Source organism: Mauremys mutica, chromosome 19, assembly GCF_020497125.1.
Source record: "Mauremys mutica isolate MM-2020 ecotype Southern chromosome 19, ASM2049712v1, whole genome shotgun sequence".
Taxonomy (NCBI): Eukaryota; Metazoa; Chordata; order Testudines; family Geoemydidae; genus Mauremys; species Mauremys mutica.
Genome location: NC_059090.1, coordinates 14,318,054 through 14,344,846, shown reverse-complemented (window position 1 = coordinate 14,344,846; position 26,793 = coordinate 14,318,054). Strand labels below are relative to the sequence as shown.

At 48.1% G+C, this 26,793-nt stretch overlaps 1 protein-coding gene across 1 annotated transcript; it reads left to right on the top strand.

Moving 5' to 3' along the window:
- Window positions 1-277: 277 nt before the first annotated feature.
- On the top strand, window positions 278-24,373 carry LOC123352980 (beta-glucuronidase-like). The gene is made up of 13 exons (XM_044993609.1): window positions 278-491; window positions 3,300-3,488; window positions 5,100-5,281; window positions 7,285-7,427; window positions 12,120-12,307; window positions 12,958-13,110; window positions 14,007-14,185; window positions 15,213-15,359; window positions 16,752-16,836; window positions 18,368-18,544; window positions 19,585-19,720; window positions 22,494-22,640; window positions 24,131-24,373. The coding sequence occupies exons 1-13, from the start codon at window positions 294-296 to the stop codon at window positions 24,223-24,225; spliced, it is 2,019 nt and encodes a 672-aa protein (XP_044849544.1). The 5' UTR covers window positions 278-293; the 3' UTR covers window positions 24,226-24,373.
- The last annotated feature ends 2,420 nt before the right edge of the window (window positions 24,374-26,793 follow it).

Sequence of the window (26,793 nt, the reverse complement as noted above, 5' to 3'; positions counted from 1 at the left end):
CTATTTAGACAGTGAGCTTGTCAGGGAGTCGGACAGGGACCTCATCGTGCCTTCTTACCGGTCTGTAAAGTGCCTAGCGATTGGGCTCAGTGTAGGTAAAAGACTATAATCCCCTGGCCCCATGTGGCCCAGCAAATTGGATCACATCCATTTTCTTTCACTGTCTCAGGCACACAGAGGGCCTGGCAAGCCCATAAGCAAGATGGCTGCAGGTGCCTCCAAGCTGGAAGTCATGTGAGTGTTCCCTGCAGTCAGCTGACTGCCTCTTGCAGAGCTGCCCAGCAGACAGCAGCATGGCTCTGTGCTGTGCTCTGTGCCTACTGCTGCTCTGCTGCCAGGCTCTGGCCCTGGGCAGAGGGATGCTGTACCCCAGGGAGTCTACCTCCAGGGAGCTGAAGGAGCTGAATGGCATCTGGAGCTTCAGGGCTGACTTCTCGCCGCAGCGGGACAAGGGGTTTGTGCACCAGTGGTACCGGAAGCCCCTGAGACAGGTATGGAGGGGGGCACTGCTGGGGCAGTAATGGCAAAGAGGGTATCTGCCACTGACCTTGGCCACCGAAGAGGGACATCAGGCAGCCTGTGAGCGGAGAGTCTCCACTGGGTCCCCGCCGCAGGTGAGTTAAATGCCTTTGTCACCAGGGCTCGGGGCCCGAACCAGAACCCAGGCCCGGCTTTGGATCCAGTAGCATGTGCCCATCTCTATAACGGGGCAGATGGGCGAGAACGCCACATCCTGGCACCAGGATTTGAGCCCCTTAAAGTCAGTCCTCCCCAGAGATAAAACAGAGCTGTGAGATTCAGATCAGGGGCTGGCCCATCTCTGATGAAAAGCAGGAAACGAGCATCATAAATATCAGAATGAGACAAGAAGGAAAAAGGGCCCCTTTCCTCCAGTTGCTCTGTGTTATATCGGTTTCCATCCTGACCCTCACTTGCTGTCCTGAAATGCAGGCGGGAGTGTGAATACTGTATTAGAGAAAAAAAAAAAAAAAGGATCTTTCTGTAGTACAATTTAACGGTTCTTTTCCTGTTATCTGGGCACGTGATTTTAGCTTCCCCTTTTCTATTTAACTTGAGGCAAATCAATTGCTGTTTACTTCCTGCATTGCATGAATAATGCTTAGGATTTGAGTAGCGCTTTTCATCTTCAAGATGCTTTCCAAATACTAATCAATAAAACTGAGCAACCTGTTTCTCCATTTCATTCACAAGGGCCTGAAGCAGGAAGCTTGGAAAAAGTGTGTGAATGTTTGATTGAACTGTAGACAACATGATTATAGCAATCCTAGTGCTTTAGAAATGAATACCATTCTCTAAAGAGTAGTTATGCATGCTCAAAGTTGGAAAATTCAGGAAATATTGAATGATTCTAACAAATAGCCAATACAAAACAAATCATGGAGTAAATGTTGACTCTTTTCCAAATGAAAAAATGTGTACAGTAAATATAGAATTTACTTCAGAAGAATTCTGACTACAAGAAGGCAAAGTGGTGTTATGTTTTGGGTTTTTTTTTTAAAGGGGAATAACCACTGGAGTGCGAGCTGCTGAAGTTATGGATCACTTAGAGAAATAAATAATACATCTCAGAGAGGCGAGAGAGAGAACTGTAGGGAGTACCATATTTTGTAATATAATTTGAGAACATGTAATAGTGAAATAATTATACCATCGCTAGGGTTTCCTTATGTCATTCATTGAGGGAAAATAGCAAAGCATTGGTTACACTTTCTAAAAGGCATGCAATTATTTTTGAATATTTGGGGGGGGGTGTTAATATTTATAGGATGGCACTCAATCAGGATTGAATAGGTTGTAATCACTGAATAGTTATAATCCTTTACGGTGTGCAATGTCTCCGAGATCCTCTTGCTTAAAAACCCACTGAATTTGCCACTTTTTGTAGCTGTAGAAAAACTACCTGGTGCTCAGAAGACAAAAGGTCCAGATCATCCTCTGGTGAAAACTGTGTGTCCGTGAGGCTACACCAGTTTCCACCTGTTGAAGATCTGGCCCCAAACAGCCTAAATTCTTGGCAGCCCTACTACTACTACTGCTCGCTATGATCAGTGACTTTAAGGGACTGTGCCTAATTGTCTGAAGTTATTTGTGAGAAAGGATGGTCCCGTGGTTAGGGTGCTAGTCCAAGCCTCAGGGGATGTGGATTCAATTCCCTGTTCCACTACAGATTTCCTGGGTGTCCTTGGGCAGGGCACTTAGGGCCACATTTTCAAAGGTATTTAGGTGCCTAAAGATACAGCCAGTGGGATTTTCAAAAGCACCCAAACTAGATTTGGTGCCTAACTCCCATGGAAATTAACCAGCTTAAGTGCTTTTGAAGATCAACCTAAACAGCCCTTTGGATCTTGAGGCACCCAAATACCTTTGAAAATCTGGCCCTTAGTCTCTCTGGGCTTCCCATCTGTCAAATAAAGATAATAATAATTCCCTCCCTTTTAGGAGTATTGTGAGGATAAATACGATGGGAATGGACGCCACAGGAGTAGCTGAGAGATTTATGCGATGGCGGGTGTGCAAAGGTCCCTGTTAGGGCTTGGGGCTCCATTTTATAGAAATAGTACAAACTAATTGTACAATTGGCCGCTTCCACACCCTGCGCTGTGGCTGCTGTGTGTAAGGAGTTTGAGAGGACTGGGATTGATGCAGCAGAAAGGGGCACTCTTCACAAAGCGTGCAGGTCAGTGTTTGAAATTCATGCACGTGATTGCTCGTCGTCAGTGAACAGGGGAAGCTTGAGCACAACAGCCAGATATATATTGGCTGTAAAAGTTCCTTGTAGATCCCGCTCTGTGTGTTAATGAAAGGTTTACTATCCCTCAGCACTCCCTGCTGGCTAATTGGTGTAACTACATCAGCAGCAAATCCTGAACAGTTAGTTCAATGCGACATGAACATAATCCCAAACGCAAACCCAATTTGCCTTTTGCGATGAGGCTGGGGCATGAGGTCAGCCTGATGCAATATGATTTTAGGTGGAAATTGTGCAGAATCTGGTAGGTTCAATCTAAATGGGGGTGGTGGTGGGGGAGAAAGGAATTTCCCTTTGCATTTTGGAGGAGTCCATTCCAGCCCAAAGAGCCAGGTAAAGTCAAGGGTGAGAAACCCCTGGTGGATTTACAGCAGTTGACTGACATCAGAATCTGGCCCACAATGGATGTGCCAGTGCAACTTTTCGCCCTGCGACCCTCAAGCCTATTTTTAAACCGCTATCAAACTTCACACTTATTTTTTAGTCCCAAGTGAACCATTTCACCCTCTGTCTCCTTTGATCCTCTCAGAGTGGGCCTGTGATTGACATGCCGGTCCCCGCCAGCTTCAACGAGCTCACTCAGGATCCCAGCCTGCGGCGGTTCACCGGCTGGGTTTGGTATGAGAAAGAGGTGCTGCTTCCCAGGAGCTGGCTTCTGAACGCCCTCAACACCCGCGTGGTGCTTCGGGTTGGCAGTGCCCATTACTACTCCATAGTTGTAAGTACGGTGGCCCGGGGAGCAATGCGCCAGGCATTCTGCCCTGCTCAGAGGCTCTCGAAATACCCGCAGTAAACGCTGCCCTAGGGGACCCCCATATCCTGTATTATAGAAGAACGTGGCTGCTGTGTGCGTTCTGACAACACACTGCGGGCATGTCTACACCAGGGGCAGTGGAACAATTTTTATAGTGGGGGTGCTGAGAGCTATTGAACTAAACAGTAAACCCTGTTTATAATGGAAACCACTACAAGCCAGGGGGCAGGGCAGCATCCCAGCACTCCAAGCTTCAGCACCTATGGTCTACACCAGGGTGGGCAAACTTTTTGGCCTGAGGGCCACATCTGGGTATGGAAATTGTATTGCAGGCTATGAATGCTCATGAAATTGGGGTTTGAGCACGGGAGGAGGTGAGGGCTCTGGCAGGGGGTGCAGACTCTGTGGTGGAGCAGGGGGTTGGAGCGCATGGGGGTGGCTCAGGGGTGCAGGCTCCGGGCGGCGCTTCCCTCAAGCAGCTCCCAGAAGCAGTGGCATGTCCCTTCTCCAGCTCCTACACGGAGGCATGGCCAGGCGGCTCTGCTATGTGCTGCTCCATTCACAGACACTGCCCCTGCAGCTCCCATTGGCCGTGATTCATGGCCAATGGGAGCTGTGGAGGCAGCGCTTGGGGTGGGGGCATCATGTGGAGCGGAGCCCCCTGGCTGCCCCTACGCATAGGAGCTGGAGGGGGAACATGCCGCTGCTTCCGGAAGCCACGCGTTGCGGGCCCCGACCCTGCTGCCCGGCTGGAGCACTGGAGCGGGGCAAGCCCCAGACCCCGCTCCCCAGTGGGAGCTCAAGGGCTGGATTAAAATGGCTGGCAGGCTGGATGCGGCCCACGGGCGTAGTTTTCCCACCTCTGGTCTACACTAAAAACACTGCAGCGGGGATGTAGCTGCACCACCATAGCACTTAAGTGAAGATGCTCCTACAGCGAGGGGAGAGAGCTCTCCCATTGGTGTACTTAATCCACCTCCCCGAGAGCTGGTAGCTGGGTTGACGGGAGAACCTCTCCCATCGACAGCCCTGTCTACATGGGGGCGTTAAGTTTGGCATAACTACGTCGCTCAGGGAAATCTCCCCACCCCTGAGCAGCGGACGGAGTTATACCGACATAGGTCCATAGTCTAGACCTGGCCCATTACTAAGTCAGCACTCTGCAGCTTTTCCCTTCGCGAGTCCAGCTGCAGCTTCCGTGTTGTCTGCAAATAAGAAGTGGAGCCAAGCCACAGATCTGGAGTCCAAAGTGCAGAGGGCTCAGGACAAGGACCTGGTGGTGCTTTTCCAGCTCTAGCTTCACTGGTTCTCTGAGCTAGTAGCTGAAGTGGTGCCCTATTGCAGGGCTGAAGGACACCAGATACTGATGCACCCAAAGCACCCATGAAGGTGCTGTTGGCTCTATGTGACTCCACTGGGAGTTAGTGCCTAGAAGAGCTGCAGGGGTGGGCCCTTGGAAGGAGAGCTCTGACCCTGGCATTAGCATTCAGGGAGGTCATGTTCTTCCCCCACAGCCCAGGCTTCCCTGTGATATCTAATGCTGCCACTCGACCTTTTCTGTTTCTTCTTTTGCAGTGGGTCAATGGAGTGAACGTTACTGAGCACGAAGGGGGCCACCTCCCCTTTGAAGCAGACATAACCAGGATTGTTCAGGGCAGCCCCGGAGGTCTGTGTCGCATCACCATTGCGCTCAACAATACGCTGACACCTCAGACCCTGCCTCCCGGCTCCATTCAGTTCAAGAGAGACAAGTCTAAGTGAGTTCACTGGATTGCTACCAGGGCAGTGGTGGAAATGACACACCAGAGTTATCCTCATTAATCCTCACGGCATAGGAACTCATTCAGCACCTCCAAGTAATTTGTGAACCATTCGGCCATGTTAATCCCTGTAGTATTAATAGCAAATGTGTTGGAACATAAGAACGGCCATACTGGGTCAGACCAATGGTCCCGCTAGCCCAGTATCTTATCTTCCAACAGTAGCAGATGCCTCAGAGGGAATGAGCAGAACAGGATAATTTATTGAGTGATCCATCCCCCATTGGCCAGTCCCAGCTTCTTGCAGTCAGAGGTTTAGGGACACCCAGAGCAGGGGTTGCATCCCTGACCATCTTGGCTAGTAGCCACTGATTGCCCTGTCCTCCATGAACTTACCTAATTCTTTTTCAAACCCAGTTATCCTTTTGGCCTTCATAGCTTCCCCTGGCAAGGAGTTCCACAGGTTGACTGTGCATTGTGTGAAGAAATACTTCCTTTTGTTTGTTCTAAACCTGCTGCCTATTCACTTCATTGGGTGACCCTTGGTTCTTGTGTTATGTGAAGAGGGAAATAACACTTCCTCATTCACTTCCCCCAAACCATTCAAGATTTTATAGACCTAGATCATACCCCCCCCCTTAGTCATCTCTTCTCTAAAACGAATAGTCCCGGTCTTTTTTAATCTCGCTTCCTATGGAAGCTGTTCCACACCCCTAAGCATTTTTGTTGCCCTTCTCTGTACTTTTATCTATTATAATAGATCTTTTTTGAGATGAAGTGACAAAAACTGCCTGCAGTCCTCAAGGTGTGGGTGTACTGCGGATTTATATAGAGGCAATACGATATTTTCTATCTTCTTATCTATCCCTTTCCTAATGGTTCCTTCGGCTCTTTTGGACTGCCACTGCCCATTGAGCAGAGGTTTTCAAAGATTTATCCACAGTGACTCCTTTCTTGAGTGGTTACAGCTAATTTAGACCCCATCATTTTATATGTATAATTGGGATTATGTTTTCCAATCTGCATTGCTTTGCATTGATCAACATTGAATTTCATCTGCCATTTTGTTGCTTAGTCACCCAGTTTTGTGAGATCCCTTTGTAAAACTTCGCAGTCAGTTTTGGATTTAACTATCTTGAATAATTATTCCTGTCTTTTAAGCAGTTACTGATCTGTGAGGACCTTCCCTCTTGTCGGGTTACATCATCCCTATGCTGCCTTGGTGGAAAGTTACAGCAGCAGGACAACAAGAATAGAGGGATGAGATAAAGTTGTTATGAGAAAGTAGGGAACTGCCAGAGCGAGGCAAATGCCAGGTGGCCTAATTGGAATCAGATAAGTTGCATGGGAAATGGGAAACCAGTAAGCAAAGGGCCATGCATGTGAAAAGTGTGTGTATCAGACAAAGAACCAATCAGCAGCAATGTAATGTTGGTGTGTCTGACGTTTGCTAATATGGAGAAGCCTATATAATATGATGCATTGTAAATAATAAATGATTCAGCTTGCAATCATATTGGTTGTTGTGCTTTATCCGGCCCGCATGCAACGCAATACCCTCTTATCCCATGCCTGCCAACCTTGCTTAAGAGCCTTTGGTGAGGGACTTTGCCAAAGGCTTTCTGAAAGTCCAAGTACACTATATTCACTAAAAGCAGCCAAGAGTCCCGTAGCACCTTGTAGACTAACAGACGTATTGGAGCATGAGCTTTCGTGGGTGAATACCCACTTCGTCGGATGCATGTATTCACCCACAAAAGCTCATGCTCCAATACGTCTGTTAGTCTATAAGGTGCCACAGGATTCTGCTGCTTTTACAGGTCCAGACTAACACGGTTACCCCTCTGATACGATATTCACTGGATCCCACTTGTCCAAGTGTTTGTTGAAAGGAACAATGTGATCTATTGCAGGAGTATTTTAATAGTATGTCGCTAACATCTGTACTTTGCTTTTTAATTCTTGTGAAATGGAACGTAACCCTTTCCCTTCCCTCACAGGTACCCTAGTGGTTATTTTGTTCAGAAAACAAAGTTTGATTTCTTTAACTATGCTGGAATTCACCGACCGGTCGTGTTGTATACAACCCCTTCTGTCTACATAGACGACATCACTGTGACTACAGCCTGGGCAGGGAATATTGGTAGGTATCAAGGCAATGATGGCAACTATTTTCCTATCCACCAGGGGAAGTGAAAGGAGGCAATGGGAAAGCTTCCTGCTGGGGAATTTTTGGATAGGTTGAACTGATCGTGTAGTAGGTTTAGTGTGGGAAGTCACGTGCGCTCATTTGATCACAGAAGTTGTAAAAATCTCCTTCAGGGGTTTAAAAAAAGAAAAAAGGCACTTGACCAACAATATACTCTGGTGGTTCTCAACCAGGGGTACGCAGAGGTCTTCCAGTGGGTACGTCACCTCATCTAGATATTTGCCTAGTTCAGTTTTTCTCCACCCGGGGATCGTAATTCCAACGAGGGTCATGGGACAGGTTTTGGGGGGTTGCAAGTGCAGAGCTGACATTAAGGGGTGGCAACCAGGCAGTTGCCCAGGGCTCCATACCACAAGGGGCCCCCACAAACTAAGTTACATTCTTCAGCCCTGGGTGGCAAGGCTTGGGTCCCGGGCAGTGAGGCTCAGGCTTCGGGTACACTGGAATGTAAGTACAATATTTATATTCCGATTGATTTATTGTATAATTCGGTGGTAGAAATTAGGAAGTCAGCCATTTTCCAGTCATAGCGCGCTGTGACACTTTTGCATTTATAGTGTCTGGTTTTTGTAAGCAAGTAGTTTTTAAGAGAGGTGGAACTTGGGGGTACACAAGACAAATCAGATTCCGGAAAGGGGTACAGAAGTCCGGAAAGGTTGAGAACCACTGAGCTAGTCTAATGAAAGGATCCATGAGGTGGAAGTTTGTGTAAAGGCCAATCCTGCTTTGACTGGCATAAGGACCAGTGTCAATGGAGATGATTTCATGAGCTCCACAGAAGTGTTCTGGACACACACACACACTAATCCTTCTGCGTACACATCTTAGGTACTGACATGGCCCCCGTTTCTCTCAGACCTGAGCGCTGACAATCTTTAATGCATTTCCCCTCACAATGGCCTGTGGGCCGGACTGTTATCCCTGTTTCACAGTTGGGGACCTGAGGCCTAGACAAGGTCTCTCAGGTAATCTGCGGCAGAGCAGGGAGTTGAATGCCGGTCTCCAGAATCTAAGACCAGTGCCCTACAGGGCCGCCCAGAGGGGGGGGCAAGAGGGGCAATTTGCCCCAGGCCCCGAGCCTCACAGGGGCCCCCACCAGAGTTTTTCAGGGCCCCTGGAGCGGGGTCCTTCACTCACTCCGGGGGGCCCGGAAAACTCTTGCGGGGCCGGGTCCAGGAGCTTCTTCTGCTCCCGGTCTTCGCCGGCGGGGGGTCCTTCCACTCCGGGGCGGAAGGACCCCCCGCTGGCGAATTACCGCCGAAGACGGAGTGGGACCTGCCGCCGAAGTTCAGCTCGGTCTTCGGCGGTAATTCGGCGGCGGGGGGCCCTTCCGTTCCGGGACCCGCCGCCGAAGTGCCCCGAAGACCTGCGGCGGGGGCCCCCCCCTCCACCGAATTACCGCCGAAGACCGTGCTGCACTTCGGCGGTGGGTCCGGCTTCGGCAGTAATGCGGCGTGGGGGGGGCCCGCCACGGGTCTTCAGGGCACTTCGGCGGCGGGTCCCGGAACGGAAGGGCCCCCGCCGCCGAAGACCCCGGCCCCCCGGAATCCTCTGGGCGGCCCTGGTGCCCTAAACGCTAGAACGACCAGCCTCTTCCTCCTATCAGTGGAGCTCAGCTGTGTGTATCCTGTACTAATGCGTCGCCTTACGAGCCCCCAGCTGGCTCCCACTGGGGCCAGTGGCCAAACTCTCAGTGGTTTTAAATGGTTCAGGTTCAAGGTACGAACATGCCTGACAAAGATCTAGTTGTTCTTCCCCTTCTGGACACTTACCAGGCAGGTGCATTTGGGTTCCCCCCACGCTGTTAAACTTCCTGAGTCCCAGCAGCGCTTGGGCACTGCCTCTGGTTTTCTAGGCACATTACTGGGTGCAGAACGTGTGTCTCCCACCCCCCTCTGAGAACTGAGACCCCACAGTCCAACTGCCTAAGTCCTGAGAGCAGGCAGGCTGCCCCATGCCCTTTCCCAGAGCACCAGCCCTGGAGGTGCCCTGGTTCACCATTTACCATTTCAGGGACAGTTGAACCACCTACCCCAGGCTTTGCACAAGGGAATTCTAAACCACTCGCTCTTACTTGGGACAGCACAGAGGATATAAAGATTCAGACAAAATATTAAACACGCGCATTTCCCTACCTCCGTTTCCTCACCACTCTGGAGCGTTCTTTGGGCTTCGGTCAGAGTGCTCCGGGGGTATTGTGGATCCTTCCCTTCTTATAACTTCTCCTCCAAATCATGGAACTTCTGTCTGCTCACTGCAGTGAGTACCCTCCTTTATGCAGGCATACTCCCCTTTCCTCTTCTAGCCCCCCGTGGCCAATAAGAGCCTTTCTTTTATAACCTTCAGTTCCTTTGCCATGTGACCCTCTGATCAGCCTTGTCAGGTGATCAATGTCCCCCACCAGGTGAGGCATTGCTTAATTACCAGCTCACCTGTGCAGACTGGTGCTTCTGTAGCCAATTCTGTCTCCCAGGGTGCTTCCCTGGGAATAGAGGCCCATCAAGTTTTAAAAACTCTCCACTGTTAACCCTGTGTCACAACTCCTGGGAAATTCAGTTCAACATGGAGGTAAAAAGATAACTGAGATGACAACCAGATTGCAATTTGCAATCTGGCACAGATAATCCCCAATATCAAAACAAAACTCATGAGCTGTATATAGACAAATTCCCCAGATTGTCCCAGCACTTCTCATTCATAGATCTCAACGCATTTGATAAAAGAGGATCATTATCCCTTTTTCACAGATGGGAAAACCAAGGCACGGAGTGGTAAAGCAATTTGCAGAGTTGGTAACCAGGTCTCCTGGTTCCCAGTCCAGTGTTCTGTCCACTGGACCCTGTTGCTAGGCCCATTACAATTCCTTTTACAGCCTTAATTGTTTCGGCTGCATCTCCGTGGCTTGCCTTTTCAGTTGTTCCTCTGATTATGTGTCATTGAGGATGACTATCTGAATGATTGCAATTGTTTTAAAGCCATGTCAGATGGCCACAATCTTGCAGGTACACAAAGAATATAAAAGGCCAGTGAAAGTGGCTCATATCCCTTAGAGAGAGAGAGGTAACCTGTAAAAGCAGATCAGAGTCTAGGGAAATGAAGAGATTTTTTGCTTGCCTGGTCCATTTCATTTCGCATGTAAGGAGGCCTCTGTTTAGCACTGTCACTTGTAATACATTGAATTAGTTTCCCCTGCAACGTTAAATTGAGGGCAGCTGCTCACAAACATGCTTTTCCCCGTAGCTTGCCTGGTGCAGGTGCAGATACTAGGCCCAGGTGGGTGCTGTGAAGGGTAATTATTTTTCCCACCCCGTTTCTGACAGCAGCAGGTCCTTGCGACAGGAAATGCAAATCTGGCTTAGATTTTCCACCCCCTGGTCAATTACCTTCCAGGTTTCCTTTTCTGATACTCTGACCCTATGGCCCTCTTCTCTTTACACTCTGCACTGTGTCCCCCGACAGTTCCTGCTGGGTAAATGTCAGGCTTCTCCTCTGCTACACCCTAGTCCTGCATTGCTGCATGTCAAATCCTCTGACATGCATCCCTGGCTTCACCTACCCATCTCTCTTTGTCTCAGTCGCCTGCTCCTGCCTCCCTTCCTTCTCTCGCTTCACTGGCTGAGCTTGGAACAACCTCTCCAGGCAGCCCCCACACTATCTGACAGCTCCCGGTTCCATCAAGTCCCCGGATGGTGAATCCCGTTCCCCCTCCCACTCCATGTTGGGTGTGTTCTGTGACTGTGCCTTTAGATTGTGAGCTCATTTGGCAGGGACGTGGTAGGTAGCTCAGTGCAAACGTAGAGAGCTGGACTGAGAACAATAGAGTCAGGAAGCCAACTCTGACGAGCGTATAAGTGTGTGTATTTAGCAGTGTGTTAACAACCAGTCCTGGAGACTGAAGTCCTCTCTCCACAGGAGGTCAGCAGGGGCAGAGGCATTGCCAGCTCCGCCAGGCTGTGTGCCTGAGCTTTGGTCTAGAATTCTTCAGGGTGAGACTACAGTGTCCGTTCACGGCTTGGCCTCTCTGCTGAGCATGCCAGCAATGGGGCCGGTAGCAGCAATTTTGGTTGATGTCGCCACCAGTCCAATGGGAACTGGCCTGAGACCCGCCAGACTCATTTCACACGGGCAGGGTGCCTGTGAGCCGGCTAAATTCCAGTCTTGGGCTTGGTCACTAGGAAGATGAGCACTGTGGTACCAAGCCATAGTTGGGTGTCGGCTCATACACGGTACCTTCTGTCATCCACTGATCCCTTGGACTGGATTTGAAGCAGCAAAACCTTTATATCTCGGTACCAAGCTCATGAGCCAAACTGTCCCCACAAACCGTTTACAATATAGATGTTGGGTGAGGAAGCGATTCTTCAACTCGACTAATGCAGGGTATTGCTCTAAAGGAAGCACCGCTTTAAGGCGTTCAGACAGGGAAGAAACAATCTGTGCAACTCCAATTAATATGTATCAATAACTGGAAGCCCAGCAGATAGCCCGTCAGTGATGGAATTATTGGGACAGCACCCAGCCCTGCTAACCGTGGTGATGTAGAACCCGTATCACAGTGGGGTCACCGGGAAGCATGGCTGATGGGAGAAGGGTCTCCAACCTGCTCCATGCTCTCTTTTGGGCTAGGTGTGGTGCGATACGAGGTTTTGGTGATGGGCAACACCCGCTACTCCTTGTCGCTGAATTTACGTGAAAAAGAGGGGAAAGTGGTGGCTACGGGAGAAGGACCAATCGGGGAGTTGAAAGTAGTGGAGCCAAAGCTTTGGTGGCCTTATCTGATGCACGAAAACCCCGGATACCTTTATTACTTAGAGGTAACATGCACATATGTGTCTCATTTTGCGTGTCTCTCGTTTCATTCCCCTCCTAGGATTACAGAAATCCACGGGCATCATGAAGCCTGCCTGCCTTAATCCTCCTAACCTAAGAATCCTGCCTACATGCTTTCACTTCTTGCCATAATCAAATCAAGTTTTGCTACCTTCTTGGCTTACTGAGCTGAAAGCCAAGCCGCTGGGAAAGAGAGGGCTGGCTGTACGGGGAGGGAACGCGAGGCCTTTGGCTTCAGAATCCTACCACGGTGCTTGTAATCCTCACTGCTGTCTGGTCCCAGGGCCCAGTCCATCCCTCCCTGACGTCAAGGGGAGTCTTTCCGTGGACTTTAGCAAGGTCTGGATCAAGGAAAGAGAGGGAGACGGCCCAGGGAGTGAGAGAGAAGATAAATGATCCACCTGGAGCAAACTGCTAACCCGCTGCACACATTTAACAACTGCAGAGAGCCCTTCCCCCCTTAGTACAATACAGGCATTCGCTGTAAAATGGATGGGGAGCGTGCGGCTGGGATGGGCTGCCTTTGCGGGGTCACGGAGAGGGAAGCGTTAGCTGGGAGGGAGGTAGAACTGAGCGTATTCTCCTCAGTGCGGTCAGGGTTGAACGCGGAGGCTGGTTTCTGTTGGGGATCCAGGTGAAGCTGTCGGCGCAGGTGGGCGGTGAGCTGTCGGAAGACGTGTACACGCTCCCCGTCGGGATCCGCACCGTGCATGTCACCAGCCGTCGGTTCCTCATCAACGGAGAGCCCTTCTACTTCCATGGAGTCAACAAACACGAAGATGCCGATGTAAGAGCACAGAGCGGGGTGAGGCGTGGGAGGTTGCTCTCTGCGACTCCATCGGAATCAGCTCCAGCAACACCACTTCTGGGCCCACCCCCAGAAGGGGTCCGTTGCCTACCATCCCCTCCCCCAGATGCACATACGCAGTTGTCAGTAACATTGTGAAGTTTATACAGAGACATCTACGGGGCGCCAGGCCATTTAGACCCCTAGCGGCCCCAACTGAGATCCGGGCCCCGTTGTGCTAGACACTGTGCAAATGCCTATTGAGAGATGTTCTTTGTCCTAAAGAGCTTACAAGCCCAAACTGACAAGCCCAACAAAGGGCGGTAAGTAGTATTATCCCCATTTTACAGGTGGGCAACTGAGGCACACACTTTAGTTTGAGGATACACAGCTGCGAAACCCACTGCCTCTGCCCAACACCTCAGCTGGTACCGTGGAAACAGCAACCCCTGTTTCCAGTGACTAATGATTTTTCCAGCCTTGGTGAGCCTTCTGCCCCCTCCCCTCCAAAGCTCTTCTGCATAAATATTAAGTTTTCAGCTCTGTGGGAGTCTTTTAAAACTCGCAAAGACAGACAAATATTGTAGCATTTGAAGCAGAAAGGCTCCCATGCTGTCCACTCAGGACGGAACCAAGGAAAGCCTGATTGTGTCCCTCTGCCCTGTGAAAGTGAGTGGAGAGCAGATGGCGCCCAGTGGGCTCAGGCTGAGAGAGGGAAATGTAGTAACATGTTTAGCCTGAAGCCAGGGCTCCCCGGGTGTAACACACAGCAGTGCTGTCAGGCTTAGGGAAGCGACTGAAGCGCTTTGAGATGGTGCAAGGGATGGTGCAAGGGCAATGCATAGTATTACCGAGTTCTTATTCATCACGGATTGTCCTGCCTGCTTTCCCCCCAGATCCGTGGCAAAGGACTGGACTGGGCCCTGATCGTGAAGGACTTCAACTTGCTGCAGTGGCTCGGGGCCAATTCCTTCCGCACTAGCCACTACCCCTACGCAGAGGAGATCATGGACCTGTGCGACGCGTATGGCATCGTGGTTATCGACGAGAGTCCGGGCGTGGGGATTAAATATCCGTAAGCGATTGTTTGAAAGCTCACTCCACCCTTTGTATGTCTCCCTGCTCAAAAACGATTCTTTACGGCGCCCCGGCTGGGGTGGGTACTGAGCACAGCCCCTGCCTGGGAAAATGGCTTTTCAGGTGTGCTGAGCGTCCGCAGCTCCTATTGACCTCAGCTTAATGTGCGGGGACTCTACATCGCTTAGCCTATGACAAGTTCGGGCCTGGCTACACTGGCTGGTGTGACGGAGCAGGCTAGAGCTGTGCAGTTTCTCAACATCGTTAACATACTATTCAGTCCTGCAACGTAGGTGGGCCCAACCTGCATTCCTGAACTATGCTGCAGCCTTGGGTTGGAGCAGGGCAGAAGCACACTTGTATCCCTACTACAGCGCAAGGGTGAGCAGCGCCTTATCCCCATCAGGGAGGGAAGCAGAGGGAATCAAGCTGTGACTGGAGCTACCAACATGGTGGGTTTTAGTAGAAAGAGAACCTAGTTCATCTGAGCCTCGTTGGCCTTGTTTGTTTTTCCAAACCCCAAATCGGGGGTAGCTTGGTCCCGGAGCCCATTTAAACCAGACCACCAATGCTTGGGGGGTGAGGGGAGGTTTGGCTCAAAGGCTCTTGTCTGGGGTCCTCTTTACTTCAGCCATGCAAGCTGCGCTGGGTGATGGTGAAATCTCACCAGGGCTGTAGAAGTCTCTGAAAGGCTGCCTGGAAGTATGTAAGCTGGAAGTTGAAAGAGGAAGAGGCGGTGATTTGGCTCCCGAGAAGAGGGAGCAGGTTCCACGTTCAAGGGGTGCGTGAAGTAAAACATATTTTGCTAGACTATCTAAGAGGCCAGCTGCTCTTCTGCAAAGAGTTCTCCCCATCCAGAGATACAGGGCCAGCGTCATTTCTGGTCTGGTCCGATTTACATCAGGGATTAATTTTGGTCCCTGTGCTCCAAGACCATTCGTGACATTGCTAGTATCAATAATGGATTTAAGGTGAGTTTTATTTAGCATTTTAGTGACCTGCTCTTGCTTCCTTTTGTCTTTGAGGGAGAACTTTGGGAACAAGTCACTGGCCCACCATCTCGTGGTGATGGAAGAGCTGATCCGCAGGGATAAGAACCGGCCATCGGTTGTGATGTGGTCTGTAGCCAACGAGCCAGCCTCGGAGCTATTGCCGGCAGCTTACTACTTTAAGTAAGTGTGTGTTCTTGTGCGTGTCTGTTGAGACTCAGGTTGATGGATGTGCCTCATCATTTTTCAGGTCAGAAAAAGGAGTTGCATGGGGAAGTCTGGCAGGTGTTCAGGGATCCCTTCATCTATTTTAGAGTTTCTTTGTATACATGTTCTATGTACTTACTACATATTTCCCCAAGGCACCTACTGTTTTGCATATTGGGTTTAATGCCCCGCAGCAGCACCCTAACCAGTTATTTCTCTGAGCTAAACTCTGAGGAGCTATCAGGAGATCTCTTGGCATGAGATATTCCTTCAAGACTAAGGTTCATTTAAGGCAGAATTGGTCAAGGATTTGGTCATTCCTAACTACAGAAAAACCAGGATCCAAATTCTCTGCTGACAACTCTATGGACTTAAGTATCAGAGGGGTAGCCGTGTTAGTCTGGATCTGTAAAAGCAGCAAAGAGCCCCGTGGCACCTCATAGACCAGGGGTCGGCAACCTTGCAGAAGTGATGTGCCGAGTCTTCATTTATTCACTCAAATTTAAGGTTTCGTGTGCCAGTCATGCATTTTAACGTTTTTAGAAGGTCTCTTTCTATATATCTATAATATATAACTAAACTATTGTTGTATGTAAAGTAAATAAGGTTTTTTAAATGTTTAAGAAGCTTCATTTAAAATTAAATTAAAATGCAGAGCCCCCCAGACCAGTGGCCAGGACCCGGGCAGTGAGAGTGCCACTGAAAATTTGCTCGTGTGCCGCCTTCGGCACGTGTGCCATAGCTTGCCTACCCGTTATAGACTAACAGACATATTGGAGCATGAGCTTTCGTGGGTGAATATGCATCCGACGAAGTGGGTATTCACCCACGAAAACTCATGCTCCAATATGTCTGTTAGTCTATAAGGTGCAACAGGACTCTTTGCTGCTTCTATGGACTTAGTGGAGTGAGGCCAGCATAGAGCTTGGGCCTGCATACTGAAGAAGCTGTGATCAGAGCAGTACCTCTCATTTGTTCTTGCTGGGGCAGGCCACAGCACCTTATCTGGAAGGCTGCAGAGACACTGGCCCCCTCCCCCTTTCTCTCTCACGCTTTTTAAGTTATGCTTATGATGTCTTATGGGGACGGACACCTCTCCAGTGATTTGCGCAATGGGTGTGTTTCACCCAGGCAAAACAGTCTCCTTGCTCTGTGAGCTCTTAATGTCTATTATTCTTAGCTAGAATTACACACACTTTGCGGGGGATAAACACCATCCAAGACCCACACTATTTCACTTTCAAAACGCCTGCCTATTAAACTAAACACCGGCTCCAAAGGTTGGGCACGTGGGGGAGTTGGCTGATTTTTGTTGGTCTGTTTCTCCTTTTTGGTGATGGACACTTGTGTTTTACTGTTTGTAAACAGGACAGTGATAGCTCACACTAAAGCCATCGATCCTACCCGGCCCGTAACCTTTGTGTCAAATGCTAATTACGCTCATGATCATGGTGTAAGTTTCATTTCTTTTCTCCTTTGTTTGCTTAATAAAACTGGGCAAGGGGTAGATTTTAGGAATGTTAAATAACCCTCTTCTCCCCCCCCCCCCCATTGAAGAGAACGTCTACCCAGCAAAAAAAGACCCATGGCAGGTCAACTGGGCTTGCACTGCGGAGCTAAACGTAGCAGTTTAGCCAGTAGAGTTTGGAGCTCTGAAACCCAGCTCATTAGGAGGGTCTCAAAGATCGGGCTCCAGCCCAAGCCCAAATGTCTGCACTGCTACTTTTAGCTCCGTAGCGCGAGTCTGAGTCAGCTGCCATGGACCCTGAGACTCGCTGCTGCAGGGGGCTTTTGGGGTGGAGACATACCTGAAGTTCTGAAACGGGGCTTGGACACTGGCCCGGGAAAGCCTTTGCCGGCTTAGTCCTGCTATAGAGGCCCTACATGCAGAATTGAGGGCCTTGCTTTAAGGGCTCATGTCTGAAAACTGGTCTCCCTATAGCATTTCCTTGGAAATCAAAGACAACATAAAAGGCTTTGTGATGTTTTCAGCGTACCAGGTCTTTGCAACAAGTCTGTTTTTAGACAATGAGTTTGTCTAGCTACATATGATGCGTGTACATAAACGACTTTCACAAGTACCTGCGAGAAATCCCATTTCATTTTCCTTTCCAAGTAAGCTAGCCTTTCCTCTCTAAACTGGGCTGGCCTGGAGCTAGCATGTGTGGCCTTTTGGAAAGCTTGGACTTTTCTTCCATTGGCGCAGGATCAAAACCACTGGGGTTTGTTTCCATTTTAAACATAGCAAAGAGGGCACTGCTGTTGATTACCCCAGTGTCCCATCTATTGCTAGTTGCATGCACCCCATCATGCTCCAGTGGAACATGCTTTTTCCGACAGCTCAGGGAGACACAAAAGAGATTCAAAGAACTTACACGCTGTAAATTCTGATTTCAGAACTTTATTACAAAACATGTTAAGAGAACATTGGATAAGTTACATATAACATCACTTCATCTTCAATGGGCTGGTGCCCTTTGTCATACTGTCCAGGTGGTAGAAATGGCATATAACTCGCAGAATGCTTCGTCCTAAATTACACCACTGATGTATGAACTTAGTCACTATTCAAAGTAATTGACCACTAAGTTGATCATCGTGTTATTTAATAAGTTAAAAAGGATGTTTAAATGCACAACCAGATCCAAGACATATCTTGGAATTTCCAAAAAGACTAACAAACCTAGGGATGAAACAGTTAATCTTGTTTAACTGGCTACGTTGCCTACCTAAATCTGTAAGAAAATGCCAAAACAAACATAGGTTGATGGGGGAAACTGCTTGGCGTGGTGAGTTTCCTCCTGTTTTTTCTGGGAATAGGGTGGGTGGCGGGCAGTCTCATTTTTGTGTTAAAATGCTGTGGGCCAAATTGATCCTAAGGGTAACAACTGAGGTCAGTGGAACTACAGCAGAGAGGGATGTAGCCATCCGCAGTAGGTTACTTTGGGGTTTGTTACAAATATTACTCTACATTATTTCTCTAGGCTCCATACGTGGATGTAATTTGCGTAAATAGCTACTTCTCCTGGTACTTTGACGCCGGCCATCTGGAGGTTATTCAGCTGCAACTCAATACACAGTTTAAGAACTGGTATAAAACCTACAAAAAGCCAATTATCCAGAGCGAATATGGAGCAGATGCTATTGCTGGGCTTCACAATGTGAGTTTCCTAACTGTGCCACTTTGGGAAACACAGTGCTGGTCAAGGAGGGAGGGTCAGTCACAACCAACCCACCCGTGAAATTTACTGACCCCTTAATTCTGAGACATGCTAGATACAATGTGAAATATACTCCTCAGCTGCCGTGCGCATTATACTGGACTCTACTGTTGAAACACTGGGCCCCATTGAAGTCAGTGAGTTTTGCCCTTGATTTCACTGGGGCTAAGATGGCACCTGAGGAGATGAGTTCTTTAAGTAAAAGCACTGGCGTATGCTGCAAGCCACTAATTCACTTCCATAATCTCTGAGTCACTGGCCTCCTATAATTTTTTTTTGCCCCTTTGAAAACCTGTCAAACTTTTAACATTCTGATTGTGGTAGTTGGTCCTTTTTTTCCTTATTTAAAAACACTGCATAAGAGACTGGTTTACAAAGTGTAAATCATTAACTGGCTCTTATGCAATGTTGCAGTTTTCCTTTTAAGCTGGATCATTGCCAGTTAGGCTACAATTAACTCACTGATTTACACTTTTGTGGTCAAACCACCAGAAGATACATCTTGGAATATTCTCTCTGTGCTTTGGCAGTTGTGGAGAATATTCAGCAGACAGGAAGGTACAGTGCTGAGGAGAAAAGTCAGTTCATTATGGGGCGATGAGATTGTGTAGCTTCAGAGAAACCATTTAGATGTAGCACTTTAAAAGCTGTTGCCAGGAAGTACATTCAGAAGTTGATCAAAAAAAAAAAAAGTTGCTAGTTTCCTCCCTACAAATCAAAAAGGAGCTGCCAACATAGGTAGAAGAAGAATTCAACGCTATCTAAACTTCCCCTGCCAGTTTCAATTAGATACCCTTCTTCGGTACTTCTAACCTCTGCTTAATAGCCACCACATCCCATAGATATGGCTATAATTCACTGGTGGAGGAAGCGAATGAATAATTGTGCAACTCTTTTCATATGAAAAAAGTCAATTGCAGGCCTTTGCTGACACCTGCTATGTACTATCTTTAAGTCTTTTCTCCCTTCTTTGGTTACAGGACCCACCTCTTATGTTCAGCGAGGAATACCAAAAGGCTGTGCTAAAGGAATACCATTCAGTATTTGACAAAAAGAGAAAGGAGTATGTCATTGGGGAGCTCATCTGGAACTTTGCTGATTTTATGACAGATCAAGGTAGGCTGAGATTCAATTCTATATTTAAGCTGCAATGTAAAGATAAGTATTTTCTCCCCTGACATCATGGCTTTCATGTTACAGAACTGAGGGTACAAGATTTAAGTCCAAGCATGTGTTCTAGAAAACCTAGTTAGTATATGTGGCACTGAAGATTGTTAAATGCAGCAAAACCTTTATTTAAAAGTTCCCTTGTCACTTTCTGCCACATAAACAGCTTTTTTAGGGGGGAGAATGAAGCCTGTGCTATAGTATTAGGCTACTGGCTCAACCATCTGTCCCAAAAGCTTCCTTTAACTTCATTTTCTCTGCCAACTCTGGACAAAGTGCTCTCTCCAGGGAATTGTGAAGACATGAGCACCATAAGCTGATCAATGGCAGCCTAGTCATATCTTGTTATAAAAATAGTACCATTGTTCAGTGTACACTGAACAAACTGCTCAAGTCTTGAGGCATCTGTGGAGAGTCAGAGCTACACTACAAAACAGAACTCTCCCTCCCCCAACTCATACACAAACACTGCGGCTAAAGCTGTACTCTAGCTAGACTGTGGGTGTAGAAGATCACTGACTTTTACACAGTTGGCTGTGTTCTTAAAATGCAAACAGTCGGGCATTTCTGCTTACTGTAATAATCAAGATAAGTCTGTCCTTTTGGCAGCTGTGGTGTTCAAAGCTCCCTTATGTGGCATGCAGAAGACCATGCTTTTCACAAAGAATTTCAGAAACATCCTCTGTAGCCAACTCCCACAGCTTGTTCCCTTTATTTCTCCAGTGTTAGCACTGTTAGATTATCCCATTCAACATACAACTTTGTGACAAGGTTGTGCTCTGTCCTAAATCAGCTAACATCTCTCTACTCTTCCATTACAGCTACTCATTGAAATATAGCTAGAATTTAGGCCAGTTGGCTCTGATGCTTTAAACTAGGGCAAAGTTCATTAAATTGACTTAGTAAGAAACGGAAATATTCTATTTTTGCTATTTCTCTAGAAATGGGTTGTGTTCCAAACATGCTAACTCTTGCATTAAGGCAGGGGAAAAAGTGACATTTTTCCCACAATCAAGTCAAGTATCTGGCTAGGACCTAATTGCAAAGCAGCATTTCCTATGCTGAAGGGTCTCTCCCCTGTGGTTGAGCTGTGTTTACCAAGTGTCCCACACACTAAGGGAAGGGCTGTTGGAGCACCTGCATCACCGGTTTGTGGAGACAGTCCGCTACGGCAGAATGCAAGTGACGTCTGTAGAGGGACCCACCACTACTCTTTCTACCCTCTCCTCTTCCTCCAAAATGCTCAACCTCAACTATCCTTTTTTACTTTCTAAATTCTGCTCAAAGTTGCTGTAGGTGTTTCACACGTAACTCCCATCATTACCGCTGCACCGACAAACCGCATTAATCATGCTGCAGGCAGCTTCTCCAGTTGTAGCCACAGAGGCTATGCACAGGAGGGCTAGATGCCAGGATGGTAAAAGTGGTTGGTCATTTATGCTACTGTCTCCACCACTGATGAATGACCAGTCTTGTATGTTCCCAGGGCAAAGCTTAAGCCAGAGTACAGAGAATCTGTTGGAGTGACAATTGAGACTGAGGGCTTGTCTACATTACTGCTGGATCGATGGGCAGTGATCGATCCAGCGGGAGCATGGTGGGTGGGTTGATTTATCACGTCTAGTCTAGACGCGATACATCGACCGCCAAGTGCTCTCCCGTCGACTCCGGTACTCCACCAGGGGAGAGGCGTAGGCGGAGTCAATGGGAGAGCGTCAGCTGTCGACTTACCACAACCAAGACACCCAGTAAGTAGATCTAAGTAACTCGACTTCAGCTACGTTATTCACGGAGCTGAAGTTGCATAACTTAGATCAGTTTCCCCCCCAGGCCTGAGAGATGGTCAGCAGAGGCAGCGTGAGCAGTGTATTTAGTGGAATACCCCCCGTAGGAATCTGTTCCACAGGTGCTAGCTTCAGTGACTTAAGTAAAGAGCATGTGCAATACAAGTCTCGAAAGAGACCAGACAGACATGGGCATAAAAAAAAGTAGGAGCAGTGGGGGAAAAGATACTGATTCAAAAAGAATAGTGGAAAGAAAATTAGACAAAGTTTGCAATGACAAATCAATGCAGCTTTGGGCTCCATACACATCATGCAGCATGGAGGAACTGGGGGCCACTTGGAGAAGATGTGTTGTTTGGACTGGTTTGATTAAAAACTGAACAAATGATTAGTAAGTTGGAGAAAAGGGCATGAACAGCAGTAAAGGAAAGGAATGCAGGGTAATACAAAGGGTGAATAAAGAAGAAAATCTAATTGAGTATTAAAGTAAAGTTCTTCAGTGAGATTTAACTGCGGAAATAGAGCAGAAATAGAACCCCCAGCTATTTAAGATGAGACTGGTCATAGACTATTAAGCACTAGCTTAATTAAAATTGATTTAATTAAAGCGTTACAGCCCATTCACGGGCACACTTAAACCCATCTGACAGCTGTGAACCTATGTAAGTGTGTAGTGGTTTAAGCTAAATCAGTTGTAATGACGCCAGTGTAACAATAATCATCTTCCATATGTAGGAAGATGGTGACTTAAGTTTCTTCTGTATAACTTGGTTATGAAAAGTTGCTACTGACATTCTTTCCCTTTGGCTGAGGAGTTAGTCATGTCACGTTGATTACCGTAGGGAAAGAAAGAGGTGTCTTATTCTGTACACAGATGCTTTATTTTGTGATTCTTCTGTAAAAAAACTGCTTTATTTTATGACTTTTTATATCTACAGGAACCGGTCGTGTTTTAGGGAACAAGAAGGGGATTTTTACCCGTCAACGACAACCAAAGGCAGCTGCATTTGTTCTAAGAGACAGATACTGGAAGATTGCAAATGAATCAAATTGTCTCTGTCCAACACTCACATATTACAATTTGAGTGGGTATTAAGCTCAGATGTTTTCGTTAAATAATATTTTGATTAATGTTTACATTTTACTGAAATCTAATATTACAGAATTAGTGCAGTTTAAGTGTTTGAAATCGTACTAAAATAATAATATTTCCATACCACGGGTTCTATTTAATACACAACACCGGGCAAATTGAAATATATCAATAGAAAATTAGTAATCAATAGGTATCCACTTTACCACCTGCAACCATGCAGCCTAACACTCTTAATAACTAAAGTATTTGAGAGAGGTAGATTGGGAGACATGCATTAGCTTTCCCGATTTCTAACATTGTAACTACCTCCACTATACTAGCTTCACTGAGACTGGATTGCAGCCAGTAAGGTAAGGCTGGTACCCTGAATTTGTTATAAGACAGATGAATCTGCATGTCTAACTTCAACAAATCTGTGTGCCCCAAAAACATTGAGGGTGCTGCAGTATCTATATTTCAACCCAGTGTTAAGTGAGTGCTCAGGTCAGACTTGGACAAAGTTAACCTAGCTACTGAGAATAGTACTATGGTTTGACCTCCAAATGTGAATTAAGCTCCTCCAAGCTGAAAGTCAGGGCTGCATCTCATCCTTGTAGTCCTAGTAGAGAAGTTCATACTTAAAAGAACTGGAGCTGCTATACAGAGGTGTATCTATTTATGACTGACTGGAGTGGTAGGGTAGAAGCTACTGTGGTACACTGACACGACCTAATGTTGTATAGATGTCATACTAACTAGAATTAGCTGCGTATACTTAGAGTAGAGCAATCCTAATCAATTACAGTACACCTTTTGAGACACCAGAGGATAGAGGGGAAATGGTGGTTCCTTCAGAACATAGCTAGCCAGAAACCCATTTTCAGGGATAGGGTATGAATTTGTCAAACTTTTTGTTTCTGGTGCTGGCATTAACAGCAAGGCCTGGCCTGCGGTCAGCTGCTGTAACTGACGGTGTGTGACTAGGCAGCTGATTCCCTGAAGCAGGGCGGATTGATGGGAGTCTCTCCACTGACTGTAGTAGGGTTTGGATCAGGCCCTAGGACCCAGATCCTTCAACGGGAGTTAGGCACCTAAATATCTTTGAGGCGCTGGGATTAAATGTCTTGCAGATTTAGACGCTCTCCAGTGCTAACACGTGGGACCAGCTCTAAAAACTGAAGGCCTGGTTCTCCACGGCTTTGCCCCTGCCACCTCCGCAGAGCAGGTGTAGAACACCGCCCTTCTGATCGGGTAGCATGTTACACCCAGCTCGCACTCACTGTGTGCAGGCGTAACTGACTACACAAGGTGCAAGGCAGGGCAGGAGGAGGCCTTGCGAATTTTGTCCTTGACTTCAGTGGGGGTGGGATTGGGCTCCATAACCCAGGCAGTTACTGGAGTGTGGCGTAGCCAGCTTGCAAAGCTAAATCCATTCAGCCTGTGGGTCAGACTCCACAGTGGAGCTCTCCACTGACGCATCGTCTCGCTTTGCCTCCCCAGCCCCCTGTTTGGAACCGACGTGTCTCAAGTGTGGGACTACGCCAACAGTGTGGAGCAGTACACCACGCCGGAAGGCATGTCCAAGTGCAGCGTGATGGTGCAGATCGAGCAGCTGAGGGAGCTTCTGAGGCGACAGAAAGATCTGTTTTGAGGGCGGGGAAACCGTCCCATTCACGCGAGTTTCTGCTTATCGCAGGACTCCTGAGTTAATAAAGCCAGGGGTGTGTTGTCTTTCACTGAAAACCCTGCACACCTGTCGTGTCTTTCTTCTACAAGAAACCCCCCAGTGGAGCTTCTTCAGTTATGATGAGTGCTGGCTGGGCCAGTGCTCTAAAGAATGGAAGCCCACCCTGACCTGAGCAAGCCCTAGGGGGGAGAGTTGCTGCTTGGTCCCCATAGGCTCTAGAAGGATTTTAGCGCAAAATCACCCAGGTTTAATATCAGTAGAAAAAGACCTTGGGAATGCAGGGGTAATGGGTACAGTACAAAGAGGATCAAGGAACAGCAAAGGGGCTATCCAGCATATTAAGGGGAAGCATAGGCACCAACTCCATGGGTGCTCCAGGGCTGGAGCATGGGGAAAAATGGGTGGGTGCTCTGCCAGATTCACACGGCAGGTGCTGGGAGGGAGGGGGGAGGAGGAGGAATGTGGTGCGCTCAGGGAAGAGGTGGGGCTGGGATGGGGATTTGGGGAGGGGTCCAATTGGGGCAGGGAGGGGGGCGGCATAAGCACCTACCAGCACCAACAAACATTGGCACCTGTTAATGGGACTTGACTCCCCTTCACAGGAGTTGTGGTGGTTTTCCTCTGCACACCCCTCTTATCTCCACCAGCGTCACTAGGGGATTTGACCAGAACACAGCCTAAGCTGACATAGCTGCAACCATTGCAGTGACAGCAACGTTGGGCCAGCTTTAGGCCAGTGCTACTTTCAGTCTATGTAAGGCATCTAAGGTAACGCCCTTTCCAAATGGGAGGAGAGGCTCAGCCATGAAAAATAACCCCCCGTTTCCCTGAGAGTCAAGGCTTTCCTTTCTCTGGTACTAGCGTGAACCCATTGCCCTAAAATTAAAAGAAAATGCTCGCTCGTTTTCAGGTGCAATTCAGAGTCACACGACCCTGACATTGTTTGCACCAGTCACATGCTCAGTTGCTCATTTTCCATGCTTTAGGACTCTGCTCGCTGGCAGAGGGAAAGCGATGCCTCTGCACGAGTGGAGCCTTAGATGAAAAGGGCATGAAATAAGACAGGTTACACTGAGGCACAAAACCAGCCGGCTCAAAAAGGAGTGTCACCTCCTGGCCTTAAGTGGGTGTGTTATGGGGTGCAGAGCCAGCCCCTCCCCACCTCAACAAAATTAAAATCAGGCTGGGTTACTAAGAGGTGCACGTTAAGCATTGTCTTATCGAAGCTGCAGTGGCCGCTTCGATCACAGCCTGGCCTCCAATTTGCATCTATTTTCTTTCTTTTCCCAAACCACCTCTAGCTGAGACACTTCCCTCTAATCCCCATCGCCAAACTCGTGGTCAGCAGCTTTTAGCCACCTGCTGATGTGATGGCCCTTAATGCCGATCGACAACTGTTAACAGCCAGAGGGTGCGTGTTGTGTGACACAGGGTACTGCCGGCCCAAGGAACGGAGCTGCGCAGAGAATCATACCCAGGTGTTCTGCATGACCAAGCATTCCATGAACACAAGCTGTCTAACATACCTCCCACCCCTTCATCACCCACGAGCAGGGCCAATCCCTTCACTTAGACCATGCTGGAAAAACCAGAGCTGATGTCTCTCTAAGTGAGTCACTGGGACACAAGAGTCCAGTGACTAACTGCCAGCTGCTCAGTCACTGTGGCCATTTGACTTGCAAGCCAGGAGACTGAAGTGAACCAGAAAAAACTTACTCTACCTATACAAAAAAAAAAAAATCCATCTGAAATCATCTCCTCCCACCCTTGCCTTTGTGTGCGTCTTCCTCTGCTGCCATTTCTCACCGTAACGGCATTTAATCCTGTCAAGGTTTGGGGGAGGGTGCAGTTTGAATGAAAGCTGCTACCCAGTTACAGCCCTGACCCTGCAGCTGACAGCGTGCAGCTGGACCGGAGGCTACGAAGTTCCATGCAGGTGCAGCAGTGCATCCCTGTGTCATCAACGGACGAATCGGGGCTCAGGGTCCAATCCTCTCACTAGTACCGCTCAGGAGTAGCCCCATTGTTGATCACTCAGGTGGCTTATCTTTCTTAGCTATTTCTCTAGCATCTCTCTTTGTAACACCCACACACTGTGTAAGTAAGGCAAGCAGGCTCGGTGGCATAGACTTTAAGGTGAGAAGGAACCATCATGATCATCTAGTCTGACCTCTCACACATCACAGGCCCCAGAACCTGACTAATCTAGCCCTGTAATAGACCCATCACCTCTGGCTGAGTTACTGAAGTCCTCAAATTATGATTTAAAGACATCAAGTTACAGAGAATCCACCAGGCTGCAGAGGAAGGTGAAAACCCCTCTGGGGTCTCTGTCAATCTGTCTGGGGGAAAATTCCCTTCTTACCCGAAATATGGTGATCAGTTAGCCCCTGAGCATGGAGGCAAGACCCAGCAGCCAGACACCTGGAAAAGAATTCTCTGGTCAGACACTCCCCGGGTTATGCAAACCCAATTT